The sequence below is a fragment of the Chiloscyllium plagiosum genome, chromosome 3 (assembly GCF_004010195.1).
Source record: "Chiloscyllium plagiosum isolate BGI_BamShark_2017 chromosome 3, ASM401019v2, whole genome shotgun sequence".
Lineage (NCBI taxonomy): Eukaryota > Metazoa > Chordata > Chondrichthyes > Orectolobiformes > Hemiscylliidae > Chiloscyllium > Chiloscyllium plagiosum.
In genome coordinates this window covers 62,837,219-62,855,599 of record NC_057712.1, presented here as the reverse complement: position 1 = coordinate 62,855,599, position 18,381 = coordinate 62,837,219, and the positions used below count along the sequence as shown (strand labels likewise).

Below are 18,381 nucleotides of genomic sequence, written 5' to 3'. Positions count from 1 at the left end.
TCAGCACCGCCTTCCTAACCTGCAATCTTCTTCCTGACCTCTCCGCCCCCACCCCACTCCGGCCTATCACCCTCACCTTGACCTCCCTCCACCTATCGCATTTCCAACGCCGTTCCCCCAAGTCCCACCTCCCTACCTTTTATCTTAGCCTGCTGAACACACTTTCCTCATTCCTGAAGGGCTTATGCCTGAAACGTCGATTCTCCTGTTCCTTGGATGCTGCCTGACCTGCTGCGCTTTTCCAGCAACACATTTTCAGTTCTGATCTCCAGCATCTGCAGCCCTCACTTTCACCATTTTTACTGCCTAATTTAGTACTGCTTTTATATATTAATAAATTATCAGTGTAATTTATCAGCTGCCCACTACATTTCTTATAGCAGTCTATGTGCTCATTCACAAGATCTAAACAATGTGCAGGATGATGATAAATAAGTCCCAAGAAATGAGCATTTGCAACAGAAGGGATTCCACATCAGTGGCACAGTGGTTAGCATGCTGCCTCACAGCCCCAGGGACCTGGGTTCAATTCTTACCTCCGGTGACTGTGTGAAGTTGGCACATTCTCCTTGTGTCTGCAAGGGATTTCTTCTGGATGCTCTGGATTCCTGCCACAGTCCAAAGATGTGCAAGTTAGGTGAAATGACCATGCTAAATTGCCCATAGTGTGCAGGCTATGTGGGTTAGCCATGAGAAATGCAGGGTTACAGGGATAGGATTGGGTCTGGATGGGAATTCAGCGTGGACTCAATGGGCCAAATAGAGTCAAAGAGTAACACAGCATGGAAACAGGCCTTTTCGCCTGCTGACCATGATACTCACTCAACTAGTTCTAATTGCTGCATTTGATCCATATCCCTCTAAATCCTCCATGTACCATTCCAAATGTTTTTTTTAATGTTGTAATTGTACCTGCCTCAACCACTTTCTCTAGCAGCCCATTCTATATATGCACCACTCTCCGCGTGAAGAAGTTGCCTCTCAAGTCCTTCCTAAAACTTTATCCTCTCACTTTAAACCTATGCCCTCTAGTTTTCAATTCACCATCCCTCAGACAATGACTATATTCATTCATCCTATCTATGCCCCTCATGATTTCATTTACCTCAATAAGGGCACCCCCTCATTTTCCTATGTTGCAAGGAATAAAGTCCTATGCTGACCAAACTCTTCCTATAACTCAGGCCTACTAGTCCTGGCAAACATCCTCGTAAATCTTCTTTGCACACTTTCCAGTTTAACTATGTCTTTCTGAAAACAGGGTGACCAAAACTGTACACAATACTCCAAATGCTGCTTCACCAATGACTTACATGACTGTAACATAACGTCCCAAATCTGTACTTAATGACTCCACTGATGAAGACCAGCGTGCTAAATGTCTTCTTTGCCACCCTGTCCGCCTGTGATGCTGCTTTCAAAAAACTATCTACTTGTACTCCTAGATCCCTCAGTTCCACAACACTCCTCAGGGCCTTACCATTTGTTGTATAAGTCCTACCTTAGTTTGACTTTACAAAGTGCAACACCTCACAGTTATCTGTATTGAATTGCATTGACCAATCCTCAGCCCACTTCCCCATCTGATCAAGATTCCTCTGTAATTTTTGATAACCTTCCTCTCTATCAACAATATGCCCTAATTTTGTATCATTTGCAAACTTTCTAATCATGCCTTGTACATTCACATCCAGATCATTTAAGTAAATAACAGATATGTTGGTCCCAGCACCAACCCCTGTGGCACACCATTAGTCATAGACCTCCAGTCCAACAAGAAACAACTTTCAACCATTACCCTCTGCTTCCTACCATCGAGCCAATTTTGAATCCAATTAGCTAGCTCCCCCGGATCCCATGTGAGCTAACCTTCATGACTAACTTGCTGTGCGGGACCTTGTCAAAGGCCTTACTAAAATCAACATAGACAACATCCACTGCCCTACCTTCATTTATCCTCTTGGTTACCTCTTTGTCAGACATGACTTCCTATGCACAAATCCATGCTGATTATTCTCAATCAGACTTTGACTATCCAAATGTTGGTTGACCCTGTCCCTCAGTATCCTCTCCAACGATTTGCCTACCACTGATTCAAGCTCACTGGCCTGTAGTTCCCTGGCTTGTCTTTGCTACCTTTCTTAAACAATGGAACAACATTAGCCACCGTCCAGTCTTCTAGAACTTTTCCAGTGGCTAAGTGTCCTGCTTCCACACTGTAGGGATTCTATCTGACTATTTTCCCTTGTTTTAAAATGATATTTCCATTGATAGATCCATCACATCAACTTTCTGGAGGCTAATGGTGACCAGAAACTGATTTCTTTTGGTCAACCAAAAGAAAAATGAAATTACAGAAGCTAGGAATTTTTGAAGTGAGGAACTCACCTCCTGTCTCCCCATTGCCATCAGGAGAGATATAGAATACTCTCCACTTGCCTAGATGGGTGCAGTTCCAACATTTAAGAATCATTAACATACAGAATAGGAATAGAAGTAGACCATCTGGCCTCTCAGCCTGCTCTTTTATTCAATAAGACCATGCTTGATCTGTTTGTGCTTCAAATTCCATATTCCCATCTCCTCTGCCTTAAAAATATTCTTTTTTTTTTTAGATTACTTACAGTGTGGAAACAGGCCCTTCGGCCCAACAAGTCCACACCGACCCGCCGAAGCGTAACCCACCCAGACCCATTCTCATACATTTACCCCTTCACCTAACACTACGGGCAATTTAGCATGGCCAATTCACCTAACCCCTGCACATTTTTGGATTGTGGGAGGAAACCGGAGCACCCGGAGGAAACCCACGCAGACACGGGGAGAATGTGCAAACTCCACACAGAGAGTCGCCTGAGGCGGGAATTGAACCCGGGTCTCTGGCGCTGTGAAGCAGCAGTGCTAACCACTGTGCTACCGTGCCGCCCACAAGGTATTCAATGAATATTCATTAAAAAAACATTCAAAAATATTCTTTGCTGCCTTTTGATGTAGAGTATTCCAAAGTAGCACGGCCCTCAGAAGAAAAATTCTCAGCTCTGTCCTGAAAAGGTGACCCATAATTTGAAAAAAATGCCCCATAATTCTTTACTGACGAACAAGAGAAAACATCCTTTCCACCTTGTCAAGGACAGGCAGGATGATTTTTTTTTACTCATTCACAGGACAAGGGTGTCAGCATTTATTGTCATCCCGAATTGCCCAGATGGCAGTTAAGTGTCAGCCATATTGCTGTGAGCCTGAGGTCACATGTAGGCCAGACCAGATAAAAATGAAAGTTTTCTCCCCTAAAGGACATTAGTGACCTGGATAGGTATCATATATCATCTCATTAAAACAGCCTTTGATCAGATTAGATTCCCTACAGTATGGAAACAGGCCCTTCAGCCCAACAAGCCAATATTGACCCTCTGAAGAGTATCCAACCCACACCCATTCCCCTACATTTACGCCTGACTACTGATCTATCACTATGGGCAATTTAGCATGGCCAATCCACCTAACCTGCACATCTATGGTGTGGGAGGAAACCCACGCAGACAGGGGAGAATGTGCAAACTCCACACAGACAGTTGCCCAAGGCTGGAATCGAACCTGAGTCCTTGGTGCTGTGAGGCAGCAGTGCTAACCACTGAGCCACCATGCCACCGAAAGCTCTTTCAGAACCTAAATCGTAATCTAATACAGACTGCAGCCATGTTATTTCGCAGGGAACTACACTTCATCATAAATGACAAGATGCAACTATCCTAGACCTCTGTCACTGCTGCACCTCCATACTTCCTCCCTACTCGGTTCTAGTTTATATCACATATTAACAATGAGTGGAGAAATCTCTCCTCAAAATACTTCACTTACGTGAATCCTAAAATGTTTACCACAGCATCACGGTCCACAATTCGGTAAGCATTTTCCAACTAGACAAAGGGAGAGAATTAGATTAGAAATGTGACATTCTAAAACATAAGTGCCTGGACTTAACAAAACATTCAAAATCTACCAGAATATAGGTATATAAATAAAATACTTTCATATCAGCACTCATCAATATTGAGACAAACAGATTACAGTAGCATGGTATCTTTTGGTATCCTCAATGAGCTATATTTGCTTTCCTGGTAAATATATACCATAAGACCATCAGATGTAGGAGGGAAGTACACCATTCAACCTAATTGTCTGCTCTGCCATTCAATTATATCATGGCTGATTTGATTTGGAGATGCCGGTGTTGGACTGGGGTGTACAAAGTTAAAAATCACACAACACCAGGTTATAGTCCAACAGGTTTAATTGGAAGCACTAGCTTTCGGACACCGCTCCTTCGTCAGGTGGTTGTGGAGGACACAATTATAAGGCACAGAATTTATAGCAAAAATTTAGAGTGTGATGTTGGTAATCCTCAACTCCACTTTCCCATCTTTGTCACATAACCCTTGATTCCATTACTTATTAAAAAGCTATCCATCTCAGCCAGAATACAGAGGAACCTCGATTATTCAGCATTCGATTACCTGAATATCAGATTATCTGGCAAGACCGCAAGGTCCGGATGCTCGGCTAAACTATGTTATCCAGTATTCAATTATCCAGAATTTGATTAACCAAACAAAATATTCCTCGCCCAGTCTTTCAGATAATCGAGGTTCCTCTGTATACGTAATTACTAAGTCTCGACAGCCTCTGTGATAAAAACATCCACAGATTCACAATTCTCTGAGAGAAGACATTGCTTCTCAACTGTGTCTTAAATGGGCACATAAATTCTAAAGTTATGCCCTCTGGTCCTAGACTCTCCCACAAGGGGAAACAATTACTTTGCATTTACCTGGTCAAGTCCTCCAGGAGTCTTGTATGTTGCGATAAGGTCACCTCTCATTCTTCTATATTCCAATAAGTATAGACCCAACTTAGTGAACTTCACCTCATAAGCTTGTCCCTTCATAACTAGTATCAGCCTAATGAATCTTCTTTGGACTGCCTCCAACATCAGTATATCTTTCCCTAGATAAGGGACCCAAAATTCTTCAGTGTTCCAGCTTGTGGTCTGACTAGTGCTTTATATAGATTAAGCAAAGTCTCCCTACTTTTATACTCAATTCCATTTGAAATAAAGGCAAATTTGCATTTGCCTTCCCTATTACTTACAGAAGTTGGATGTTAGCTTTTTATGATTAATGGACTACCAAATCCCTCTGTTCTGTAGCTTTCTGCAGCCTTTTACCATTTAAGTAATATTTAGTTCCTCTATTCCTCCTGCCAGAGTGCAAAATCTCACATTTTCCTACATTATATTCCCTCTGTCAAGTTTTGTCCATCCACTCAACCAGCTTGTATCTCTCTGCCAACTCTGTGTCAGCCTTATCACTTGCCTTCCAAACTATTCTTCAATAGTGGCTATAGTATAGTCACTTACCTCATCAAAGTCAATAATATTTATTGTAAATAATTGTGGCTCCAGCAATGACTCATGTGGCAAACTACTAGTTAGAGGCTGCCATCCTGAAAATGCCCCTTTTTTGTCAACTCTTTGTCTTATATTAGGTACTCAATCCTCTATTCATGCTAATATACAGCCTTCAACACCATGGACTCTTACTTTATTAGGGAGCCTATTGTGTTGTACATTATCATGTTCTTTTCCATGCCAAGTTGTTATATTTTAAATGCCACATTGCCGGTAGCATGAGAACTGAATTTTACCAAAACTTGACCGAGTGTCAATTTCAGGAAGTTCCATGGAGGGTTTTGCCTCAGTGAGTTCAAACACATTATTTCACATGGGACCTTCCAGGATTTCCACCATTGGCACCATGTTTAAAAATCAGCTGTGTACTAGGTCAATCATTGCCAGCCATGAATAGCCCTTCACAATGCACGTAGTGGGAGGGCAATGAAATTGAACATTCTCTCAGGGCAAAAAGGTTGTATGAAATGGAAACAGAAACTCACATCTGTAAATGAATTGCTACTTTACATGATCACCTGTCTAAACGATTATCACTGTTACTGCAGCCATAACAATAAAGCTATGCTGATGATCCATATCATGTTAGAGCTATGTCTAAGGGATTACTACTTTTTGCCAAATGTCACTGTAACATAATACCTTTTCATTCTTCAATGAGGAAACATTATATGTTGCAAAGTCTTCAAAGGGTTGAAAGACTTACTTTATATTGAACAAAAGGAAAAACAAAGATTAAAAAAATGCATTTGCTTCTGGGAATAAACAGGAGCTGCTTACCTTTCGAGATTTATACTTCTCATTATTGTTGCTCTTACTCAATCTCCTTATCTTCCCCCTTAGAAGTCTGTCCCAGATTTTCAGCCCTCCATCACATCCTTTTTTACCTGTTTCAACTGTGGAAGGATTATGCAGGACGTTCCCTCTGGACCATACTGCAAAGCCTCCCACACCAATCCATATATCATAACCTCATCTTCAGAAGGCCATTATCATCTCCATCATGGCCCTAGCAGAAGACAAGGCTGCTACTTGGACTAGGCAGAATCAGGGATTCCATGTCATTACAGTCTGGCTAATGTGTCACAGTCCGTCCTGGGGTGTCTGTTCACTCGAAGTCAAAGTTGTTATTGGAGCTGCTGCTGCATTAAGGAAGTTGGGCAAATCAATTGTGAGGATTAGAAGCAACAGGCTGCGATGCAGAATGAACAATGCAACACACACATAAGGGTAGGACAAATGTGCATTGAAAGTCTACTGCAGGAGGGAGGCTCATCAATAATCATTACTATCCTGGCTTCAACAAAGAAACAGTGCATCATGATAATGAGCATGATTAAGAGGTAGGTTTTGCCTGAGACGTCGATTTTCCTGCTCCTCAGATGCTGCCTGACCTGCGGTGCTTTTCCAGCACCATTCTAATCTTGACTGCATTGTATCTACTTTATGCCTCAGTCAGGGGGTTGTGCAATGGCGACATAAGCCATGGTGCAGCCAGCAGTCATTGTCTCCCTGGAACCATCCTCGTAAGAATTCCAGCCCCTGAAATGAAGCAGGAAGCTGAGGCTTCTCAAGGACATAGGCATCATGGCAGTTTCCAGGGTACCTGGTTCATTCTTCTAAACTGAGATCCTGATGATCACAGATGACTTGTACATTGGTTCTGTTGATAACAGCAATCACGCTGTATGTACATTACACAAGTGTACAATCTCAATCTGGAGGAAACCAGCTATCATGGCAAAGCCCACTGCCCATCTGAAGCAAAGATCTCATCAGGGCAAAAGAGATGATATGGTGTGATCTGTCTCAAATTGTATGAATAACCTGCTTGCTACAATTGGGGCAGTGAGGTCAATCAAACATTCCCATCCAACTCTTTAACTTAAGTCTTCTTCTTCTAATAATATTCTGGATCAGTGGTGCTGGAAGAGCACAGCAATTCAGGCAGCATCCGACGAGCAGCAAAATCGACGTTTCGGGCAAAATCCTGATGAAGGGCTTTTGCCCGAAACGTCGATTTTGCTGCTCGTCGGATGCTGCCTGAATTGCTGTGCTCTTCCAGCACCACTGATCCAGAATCTGGTTTCCAGCATCTGCAGTCATTGTTTTTACCTTTTTCTTATAATACCCAAGCGCAAAACCTACCGCTTAATCATGCTCATTATCATGATGCACTGTTTCTTTGTTGAAGCCAGGATAGTAATGATTATCGATGAGCCTCCCTCCTGCAGTAGACTTTCAATTCACATTTGTCCTACCCTTATGTGTGTGTTGCATTGTTCATTCTGCATCGCAACATGTTGCTTCTAATCCTCACAATTGATTTGCCCAACTTCCTTAATGCAGCAGCAGCTCCAATAACAACTTTGACTTTGAGTGAACAGACACCCCAGGACGGACTGTGGCCCACTGAAATGACATGGAATCCCTGATTCTGCCTAGTCCAAGTAGCTGACTGACCATGTCTGAATCCCTGAACTGAGATCAGACAAAGCCTTTCGCCATCTGTGGTCGGACCTCCTGACGATGACAATTCCTCTAGATTTGACTTGCGCTTGCCACATAAGTTGCTGCTACATGTGGTTTGGTTCATTGATATTAAATGGTGCCATGTAGCAACATGTTCACCACATTGACTTATCATTTTTGACAAACATGGCAAACTGCCTGGCTTTGTGTCTACATTAAAAGGTAAGGCAGAACAAAAGTGGCATGGTGGTTCAGTGGTTAGCACTGCTGCCTCAAAGTGCCAGGGATCCTGACTCAATTCTGGCCTCAGGCACATTCTCCCCGTGTCTGCGTGGGTTTCCTCTGGGTGTTCCAGTTTCCTTCCACATTCCACAAGGTGTGCAGTTCAGGTGAATTGGCCATGCTAAATTGCCCATAGTGTTAGGTTCATTAGTCAGGGGTAAATGTAGGAGTGGATGGGTTACTCTTCAGAGGGTCGGTGTGGACTTGTTGGGTCGAAGGACCTGTATCCACGCTGTAGGGAATCTAATTTTTAAAAAAGTACTGTGTAAGTCCTGAATCAGGCAGCAAAGTACAAAATGGCAAGGCAATGCAGCGATGCTGTGTGCATCCAAATATGACCAAAGTGAGTGGGTGCTAAGAAAACACATAAAGAGCCACAAGGTATATCCTGTTCCAATATATGAGGTTGGTGCCTGTCCGTCTGAATAAAGTGCCCTGCTGCAGCATTACGATGAAAGGTGCTCCAAAGTGCACTACTGAAGTGGAAAATTGTATTCTAAATGATGTGACTAAGGTTAGGGTTAAGGCTCGAGTTAGGGTTAGTCTGATGCCAATCTCTGTGGATGGAGGGAGCAGGCAATTGCTGCCTGTGATAGGAGTCCACGGACAGTGGGGACTGCTGGTTAGGATGGAGGCCCAGAGGAGCAAGCAGCAAGTTAGCATCACCATGCACCTGCACTGACTGTCATGATGTGAACTGACAGCATTTAGTTTCTCTCCGACATGTGGGGGAATAGGAAAGTGCATATGAATGAGGTTAATATAGGGGATAATGAGATTCAAATGCATATGAGTAGGCCATCTCTCTGTTTATCAGTGAGATTCTAAACTCACCATTCAAACTGAATGGAAAATCTGAATGTATTTATCCCCTTATGTCAAGACTCTCATTTTTCTGCCCTTGCCATATTTTCTCAAAAACATGTCATCATCTATATCATTTAGGGCTGGCAGGATTCCACTTATGAATGAAATTTAAAGTTAACATTTTTAAAATGTTTGACAAGTATCAAAACTTGAAGAAATAAAACTCCCTAACTGGAATAACTAATCTTCAGTGGCAGGAAGTTGATTGGCAATGGTCTTGGTGAAAATAGTTAGCATGTTATTTGAAGGCTAGCTAGACTGATATGAACAGTACTTAAACTTCTTGAGGAGATTAGCTGGTGTCTCAGCTACAGCTTTATATTATTCAATGAATGTCAGTTATGTGGCAGACAATGTTTTTTTTGCAAAGCTAATGGAATAGCAGTGGATTGTAAACAGCAAGAGTTGGATTTTTGAGTTTAACCTCTACATGATTCCTGTGCAAAATCATTGTCACATTTAAGCGTAAATCGCATATCCTCAAAGTTATTCTGACAGCAAATTTTAGCCCATTAAATTCGCTTTGTATGACACACACTCCTTATCATCCAGCAACATCATCATACATTGTAACAGCTTATCAATAGGATTTAGTATTTTAAAGCAGTTACAGCTTGCAAAGTTCATATTTCCACCACTAGATGGAACTGCACAAACAGTACAAATTTCCCGAAACTATATCCTGAGCATTATTAATAGATTCTTGAGAATGGAACAATTCATAGACGTTAAGCTGATTTCAAATTTATATTTATACCACTTTGGCTGCTAAAAACATATTACCAATGGTAAGATAATGACCAGGAGTGAGCCATTCTTCTGAAACACACTTAATGTACTGAGTTATTATCTAGAGCCAAGAAGAACGTCACCTGGATGTTGAATAATATCTCTTCATAAACATTAAGGTAGCAAAGGTTTAATGTCAATGGTTTTGATTGATTCACAGAACATGTGCATTGCTGGCAGGCCAGCATTTTTTCTAACAAACGTGCTTGTACATATTACAATTCATCCCTATCGCAGGTTCAGCCCTTCTGCCCCAAAGGTAGAGAAACTACCCCTGTGCCACAACACCATGTCAACATTGATTATTTTTCTTTTTAAAACTTGCTAGTCTGCCTTGTATATATCAAAAAGATTGAGAAATGTAAAGACTTACATCCATAGCAGATGCTCTTATCCTCCAACCCAGTTGCAGGCACAAAAATGCTTAAGGCCAACATTATTTATTTTCAGAAGCCAATTGTTTTTCTCCTCGCCACATCAGATATATTGTGACACACCTCTGGAGAAGGTAGGACTTGAACCTGGGCATTCTAGCCTGAAAATAGGAGCACTACCACTGTACCACAAGACCCCTCAAAGCAACATTTTTTTTTTGTTTTTTAAACCGGTCAATGTTTATTATTTGTCTTTAATTTTCCTTGAGATGTTCTTGTTGAGCAGAGAGAGAGAGAGAAAGAGAGAGAGACTAACATAATGAACTCGGGTCTCAGAGAGATAGAAAAAGAGACAGATAAAAGGGATCAGGGTCACAGTGGGAGAGAGAGATTAATAATTTGCGAAACTGAATTACAGGACAGTCAAAAGTCAAAAACTTTGCTGTGGAGGTGGGTTGGTTGATATAAGGGCAGTGATTTTCTTCACTAAAGGACACGAGTAAACATGTTTTGGGTCTAATAATTTCAAAATCGCCATTATTGATACCAGCTTTTTATTCCAGATTTCTTGAATTGACGAAATTTGAATTTCCCAAATGCTGCAAGACACTTTGGATTTGTGTCACCTGATTATTGGTCCAGCCTCTGAATTACTTGTTCAGTAACATAACCACTTTATGGCATAATCCCTTATGGCAGCTAATAAAGACACGCATCAAATAAATAAAGCAACATAACCTGAGAAGGAACTATTGCAAGAGTAATTTACTAACAGTAAAAAAGAAAACTAGCCCTGGGTTTTGATTGGATCTCATGGTTCAATTATCCACCATATTAATGACATCATCAAAGCAGAACAGGGCCTGGGTACCTGAGTGATCAAGATGTCAGTTTCTGCGCTTCAGCAGAAGACTGCAAACCACTTTACACAAATATTTCACAGTTAGCAAGTCAGATTCACTTCTATATTAAAACCATGCTTTGCTTGTATATCGGCTCATGCCCGAAACATCGATTCTTCTGCTCCTTGGATGTTGCCTGACCTGCTGCGCTTTTCCAGCAACACATTTTCAGCTATCATTTTAAAATCTCAATCTGTATTCAGGGTGCTTTGCATCAGAAACATCACTTTCTGCAAGACTTTTCATTTGAACATTTAAAATGGAAGCCATAAGGAAACATTTTAAAATGGAAACGTATTATTAGCACAATTATTTAGAGAAACTACTGATGCCCTCAAAATGTTTTGTGAAAAAGGTTTGCACCAAGTCAATGAATCGTTTGTTTCTTAGGCTAGATGCTAAACTAATTTTCACAATAATTAAAAACATCAGATCTGCACAGTGGCAGGCTTACATACTCCTATTTGAAAATTTTAAGATCTCAAACAATGATTTTCATTTACAGAATCAGACATTTCTGAAATGCAAGATTACCTACCAAAAGCAGACAGTAACGAATAAAACACTTTGAGTTTATAACTTTACTCATTGTTACATACCAACTCCTTAAATCGTTTTGAGTGATTTTTAAACAAGGACGAGGACCGATTATTTAATTCTTCTACAAAGGCCAATTCTCCATCTCTGATCGCATGATTCTGATGTACTGCAAAATAAAATCATTTTTACTTTATTATTTCAAATAGTAATAATACAAAATTTGTCAGGACTACACACATCTACCTCCTTCTCAGCACATTGTAATGTAGGGTGCACTTGTAACAGGATTATGTAATCTTGGGGTTGAATTTCAGTTTTTGGCTTATTTTATGACCCTCATGTTAGCCACCGTTGAGACACTAATATGTTACGAGCCGGGTGAAATTTCTGTGCATTAACTTTTCCTGCTTTCTTATATTGTTGGGTTATAAAAGAGAAATCTATAGCACTGGAACATGCACTAGACATGATTTTCCAAACTCCCCTGTATTCTGGAACTGTCACTGCAAATCGAAAGTTAGCAAATATAACACTGCTATTCAAGAAAGAAGGGAGGGGATAAAGCAGTGAACTACTGGCATTGACTTGACTGCAGTCAAGTGATGAAATTTATTATTTAAAAAGTCTTAACAATGTACCTAGAAGTTCAAATTATATTCAGAAAAATGAAGATAGTTTTGCAAAAGCCCAATCGTTCAACATTTTTCTGATATGTTTTTGAGGATTAACTGATTTGATTGACAAAGGGAAACTTGTAGATAATGGTATGCCTGGATTTCAAAAGGCATTGGATAAAGTGCTATCCAAAAGTTTTACACACCAGATAAGGTCTAGAAGGTGATATAGCAGTATAGATAGAGGATTTGTTAACTTATAGGAACTAAAATGCACATAGTAATTTATCATTCTCAAGTTAATAGGCTGTGACAAGTGGAGTGTCACAAGGGTCAGCACTGGGGTTTCAACTAGTTATAATCTGAAGCAATGACCTACAGAGAGAGAGAGAGACAAACATCTACGTGTCTAAATTTAGTGTTGTTACATGGAAATATAAAGTGTGAGGAAAACATAGAATGGTTATAAAGGCATGTTGCCTCATTAAATTGAGTGCAGAGCAAAATGACAGATTGAGTATAATGAGCAAGGTTGTTCAATCTAAATGCAAGAGAACTAGAATACAGGAATAGTATTGTAGCATGTCAATAGTTGGAATTGAGATGAGGACAGATGTCTTCACTGCAAAGAGTTGCAAATATTTAGAATTCTCCACTTTGTGGTTGTGGCTGTTTCACTGATGAATTTATTTAATTCTGAAATAGAGAGATGTTTCTGAAATAGAGGGATGTGATGACTCAGCAGGAAAGTGGAATTGGAGTTCAAGATCAGTCATCGGATTGGTATTGAATAGCAGAGCAGCCCCCAGATGCCCAATGGTTCCTTCCTGCTCCTTCTATTATGTTCTTTAGTTTCTGATCTAGAAGGACTGCATTCTTAGCCAACATTCAGTTTCTAACTTCATTCCTGCAAACTGACCTTCGGTATTCTGATATAAAAAGACTTGCTCCTAGTTAATGAAATATATAGTCAAAATTCAATGGAAATGAAAATGGAAAGTTGCATTTGGCCTGGTCAGAACTTTTCAAATTACATTTCACTTATCAGGTCCCTATATATATATCTTGTTCTTTCACAGGATGCAGACATCACACAGTAGTCCATCATTAATGCCCAACCCTTATAGCTCTAAGGATGGTGAACTGCCTTCTTGAACCATTGCAGTCCAAGTGGGATAGGCCATTAGGAGACAGGCAGTTATAATAACGGAAATTTACAAGACGGCAACCTGTAACTAATAGTGTGCCACTGGGGTCACAATTATTTACAGTAAGTATTAATGATTTGGATGAGGAAAATAACTACTATCGCAAACATTGCGGATTACTCAAAAGAGGTGGGAAGGCAAACGGTGAAGATGCGACAAAGAGTCTGCAGAGGGATACAGATGGGTTAATTGAGTGGACAAAAACTTAGCAGAGGGAATATTGTCGGCAACTGTGAGATAATGCAGTCTGGCAGGAAGAACAGAGGAGCTAATAACATTTACAGTAAATGGAAAAAGGCTGCAGAATACAACAAATTGGGATGGAGTGGTGGTTAGCTCAGTGGGCAGGATGGCTGGTTTGTAGTGCAGAATAATACCAACAACATGTGTTCAATTGCCACAGCAGCTGAGGTATCATGAAGATATCTCCTTCTCCACCTCTCCCCTTGTCTGAGGTGTGGTAACCCTCAAGTTAAAACCACCATAAGTTGTCTCTCTTTCTCAAATGGGAGAGCAACTCTATGGTCTGGTAAGAGTATGGTGACTTTACAGCACAGAGCGATTTGGGAGTCCTTCTGCAGTCAAGTTCAGCAAATAAAATGTTGCCTTTATTTCAAAGAGAATAGTGCATAAAAGTTGGTAGGTTTTAATAAAACTATACAAGGTACTCATCATATTACAGCTAGAATACTGTGGACAGTTTTGGCCTCCTTATCTAAGGAAAAATACACTAGCATTGGAGACAGCCCAGAGAAGGTTATACAGAGTATGGAGGGACTGTCTTGTGGGACAGGTTAAGAGGTTATCATTTCAGCTATGATCTCATTGAATGGTGGAGCAGATGGGCTGAATGGCCTTCTTCTGCTCCTATATCTTATGGTCTTAGGTACAACCAGAGTGCTATTAGGAAGGGAGGCCTTGGACTTTGACCCCATAAAAGAAAGCCGCAGTGATGTAGTACCAAGTCAGAATGGTGTGTGCAATGGACAGGGACTTGCAAGTACTGTAATCTAATGCATCTGCTGCCTTTGTCCTTCCAGATGATAAAAGTCATGGATTGGAAGATGCTTGTCAAATCAGCTTAGCTGATCTGTTGTGCTGCATCTTAGAAATAGCAAACATTGCTAAAATTGTATATTGGAGGTTGTGTACAGGATAATTATCAAGCAACTTGCTTTGTTCTGAATGATATTGAACTTATTGTGTGCTGTTGGAACTGCACGTGTCCTAGCAGTAGAGAATATTCCATCACGTGTATGCCACATTTTCCCTGGAATCTATCAGAAGTGGGGGCAGGACTTCTAGGTCTAGGTTCCCAGAGCTATTGGTTCTCCATGCCTCCATAGAAATCTAGGCCTAAGTATCAATTTTCAATTTTTTTTCTGCAAATAAACAGTTAATATAAGTTTGTTACACAGCTCAACATTGTCACTGTTTATTTCTTTGAAATAAGCTTAGCCATTAGGCATTCAATTCATGCATAATATTATATAACTGCAAAATACCACTGCTTGCTGGAGATCTGAAATGATAAACTGAAAATATTGGAGAAATGCAGCAGCCTTGGCAGCATCTGTGGAGAGAAAAATAGTTACTATTTTGAATACAGTATGACTCCTACTCAGAACTGTGTAAGTGAAAGGAATAAATGTTGTTCAGTATACCTAGGTTATCTTGTGGGGTCATTGTTGTTGCTGACACAGTTGTGGGTATTGTACTTCTTGGTGTAGATGTGGACATAATGCTTGGTGTAGTGGTTGTCATTATGGCAGTGGGCTCACAGAATGTCCCTTCTGTTGGTTCACTCCTGATGCAGTCACAGGTCTGACCCGATGTGAAATTTCCACTGCAAGGCTGGTATTTACTACAGAATGCTGAGTTCCAAGTAAATCCCTCTTTGCACATGCACTGAAATTCATTGTTCACGTTCTGACAAACTGGTGAAAAAAAAAATTGAAAATTTCTAGTGATCTATGGGGGGAGATTAGTTTGTGTAGTATGTTTTGGAGGGAAGAACATGGTTAGTGTTAATGTCATTGAACTAATAATTCAGAAACTGTTAGAATTTAAATTCAATTTATAAATATCTAGACTATAAAGCTAGTTCAGTAATGACAACCATGAAACGATCATCAATTTTTGTAAAAAAAATCTTGTTTAAAGAATATTCATTCAGAAAATAAATCATTTTGAAAAACTCATAGATCTCTCTTAAATTCAAGCATTTACCATTCTGCAAAGAGGTCACAGTTTGTTATGATAATAGCTGATGGTGTGGCTGGAGAAGTCAGATCCTAAAATGGTACGTAGCAAAATAATCTCTAAAGTTTTTTTGTTTATTGCACAGGTCAGTCACTGAGGGTAGTATTTAAAACAAAATAGATGAATTAATGACACAAACTCATTTAACTGGGTATAATATTGTAGCATTAACAGAGCCATGGTTACAAGGAGTGCTAAGTTGGGATCTAAATCTGCAGTATGTGACTTCCTTAAATATAGGAAGGATCTTTTCAGCACAAGTGCTATTTCCAACTCGTTCTTGAAGTCATAAAATGTTTTGGCCTCAGCCACCTTCGGTGGTAGTGAATTCCAAAGGTTCACCACTCTCTGGATGAAGACATTTTTTCTAATCTCAATCCTTTATGGTTTGCCTTGTATCGTTACACTTTGAGTTGGAAAGTGTGGCGCTGGAAAAGCACAGCAAGTCAGGCAGTCTGACTCTCCAGTATCTACAGTCCTCACTTTCTCCTTAGATTGTGACTCCTATCATCAGGAATATCCTTTCTGCATCTATCCTGTCTACTGCTGTTAGAATTTTATAGCTTTTTATGAGATCCTCTTCATTCTTCTCAACTTCAGTGAAACATGTTCTAACTAATTCAACCTATCCTTGTACTGTAGTCTCATCATCCCAGGAATCAGTCTAGTAAGTCTTCACTGCAATCCCTCTATAGCAAGAATATCCTTTCTCAGCTAAGGAGACCAAACCTACACACAATATTCCTGGCACCTCACCAAGATCCTGTATAATTGCAGCAAAGCATCCCTGATCCTACTATGGGTAATACTGTCTACAAATTTACACTTTGAAGGCCAATATAACATTTGCCTTCTTAACAATCAGGGAATGGCCATCCAGGTCTTATTGTACATCTTTCAATTTACAGCCATTCACATGATAATCTGCCTTCGTGTTTTTGCTCTCAAAGTGGAAAACCTCACATTTATCCACATTGAGGTCCTAGGGAGTGTTGCTGATCAAAAAAACCTTGGAGTGCAGGTTGTAGTTCAGAATTCCTTGAAAGTGGAGTTGCAGGTAGATAGGATAGTGAAGAAGGTGTTTGGTATGCTTTCCTTTATTGGTCAGAGCATTGAGTGTAGGAGTTGGGAGGTCATCTTGCAACGATACAGGACATCGGTTAGGCCGCTTTTGGAATATTGTATGCAATTCTGGTATCCCTGTTATCAGAAGGATGTTGCAAACCTTGAAAGGATTCAGAAAAGATTTCCAAGGATCTTGCCAGTATTGGAGGGTTTGAGCTATAGGGAGAGGGTGAATAGGGTGGGGCTATTTTCCCTGGAGCATCAGAGGCTGAGGGGTGACCTTATGGAAGTTTATAAAATCATGAGGGGCCTGGATAGGATAAAAAGACAAGGTCTTTTTCCCTGGGGCGGGGGAGTCTAGAACTAGAGGGCATAGGTTTAGGGCAAGAGGGGAAAGATTTAAAAGGGACCTAAGGTGCAACCTTTTCATGCAGAGGGTGGTATGTGTGTGTGGAACGAACTGCCAGAGGAAGTGATGGAGGCTGGTACAATTACAACATTTAAAAGACATCTGGATGGGTATATGAATAGGCAGGGTTTCGCGGGATATGAGTCAAGTGCTGGCAAATGGGACTAGATTAATTTAGGTATGGATGAGTCAGACCAAAGGGTTTGTTTCCATGCTGTACATCTCTATGACTCTATGACTTTACACTGCACCTGCCAGGCATTTTCTCACTCAACTTGTCCAAATCACAATGAAGTATCGCCGCTCACCCTCCCACCCAGCTTTGTATCATCGTGAGGGTATGTAAAGAAAAGCACTAGTAATCATGCATGGTTTTAATCTTCACATAGCCATTACTGAGATGTGGCTTTAGGATATCAAGATTGTGAATTTCTGGAGGTGTCCAGAATACTTTCTTACAGTAGTACGTCATGGATGCAACAAGGGGACAAGCAACTTTGGTTTTAGTAAAGAGTCATATTTAATTAGTAACCAAATTGGGTGTGAAAATTTAACAAATGATAATCGTGTTCAGCATAGTGTTTGAAAGCAAAAAGCATAAATCAGCACCTAGAGTTTTAGATTTAATGAAATAAGACAGAGAGTGCCCACAGTGAATTGGGAAAATCTGTGAATGGAGTATGTTTAAAGAAACATATAACACAACACAAAACTCGTTTACACATCTGAGAGAGAAAAGCTCCACTTCACAGTTTTTTTTTGAGTGCGAGCAGCAGCAGAGTGTAAAGGAACCCGGAAGATTCCAGCTAAGGTGAGACAGTTTGTTTTAAAATTACTTAACGGTAGCGGGCAGCGGTGATTTTTTTTTCTCTTCACAGAAAGAGCGGGAGCAGCAGGAGGAAGTGACGACGACCTGAGGGGCAGCCGGAAGCTGTTGTAGCGCAATCTTACCTGGGTAAGTTTTATTTCCTATTTTGCGCGCAGGAGAGGGCACAGATAGGCGGTCCTGTGGGGGCGAGAGAGACTCACGTTTGGTATGTTGCCTCCCAGGTGCAAGGGTACGTGACGTCTCTGATCGTGTTTTCCGGGTCCTTAAGGGGGAGGGGGAGCAGCCCGAAGTCGTGGTCCAC

General features: G+C 40.7%; 1 protein-coding gene across 1 annotated transcript in view; it reads right to left on the bottom strand.

Annotated features, from left to right (window-relative positions):
• Positions 1-18,381, bottom strand: part of LOC122539844 (adhesion G-protein coupled receptor F2-like) — an 82,340-nt gene that overhangs the window by 52,312 nt on the left and 11,647 nt on the right. The window contains exons 2-4 of the mRNA XM_043674961.1: positions 15,180-15,452; positions 11,753-11,859; positions 3,859-3,917 (exon numbers count right to left, since the gene is read on the bottom strand). Coding sequence (XP_043530896.1) covers positions 3,859-3,917; positions 11,753-11,859; positions 15,180-15,452 — 439 coding nt within the window. The remainder of the gene's footprint in view (positions 1-3,858; positions 3,918-11,752; positions 11,860-15,179; positions 15,453-18,381) is intronic.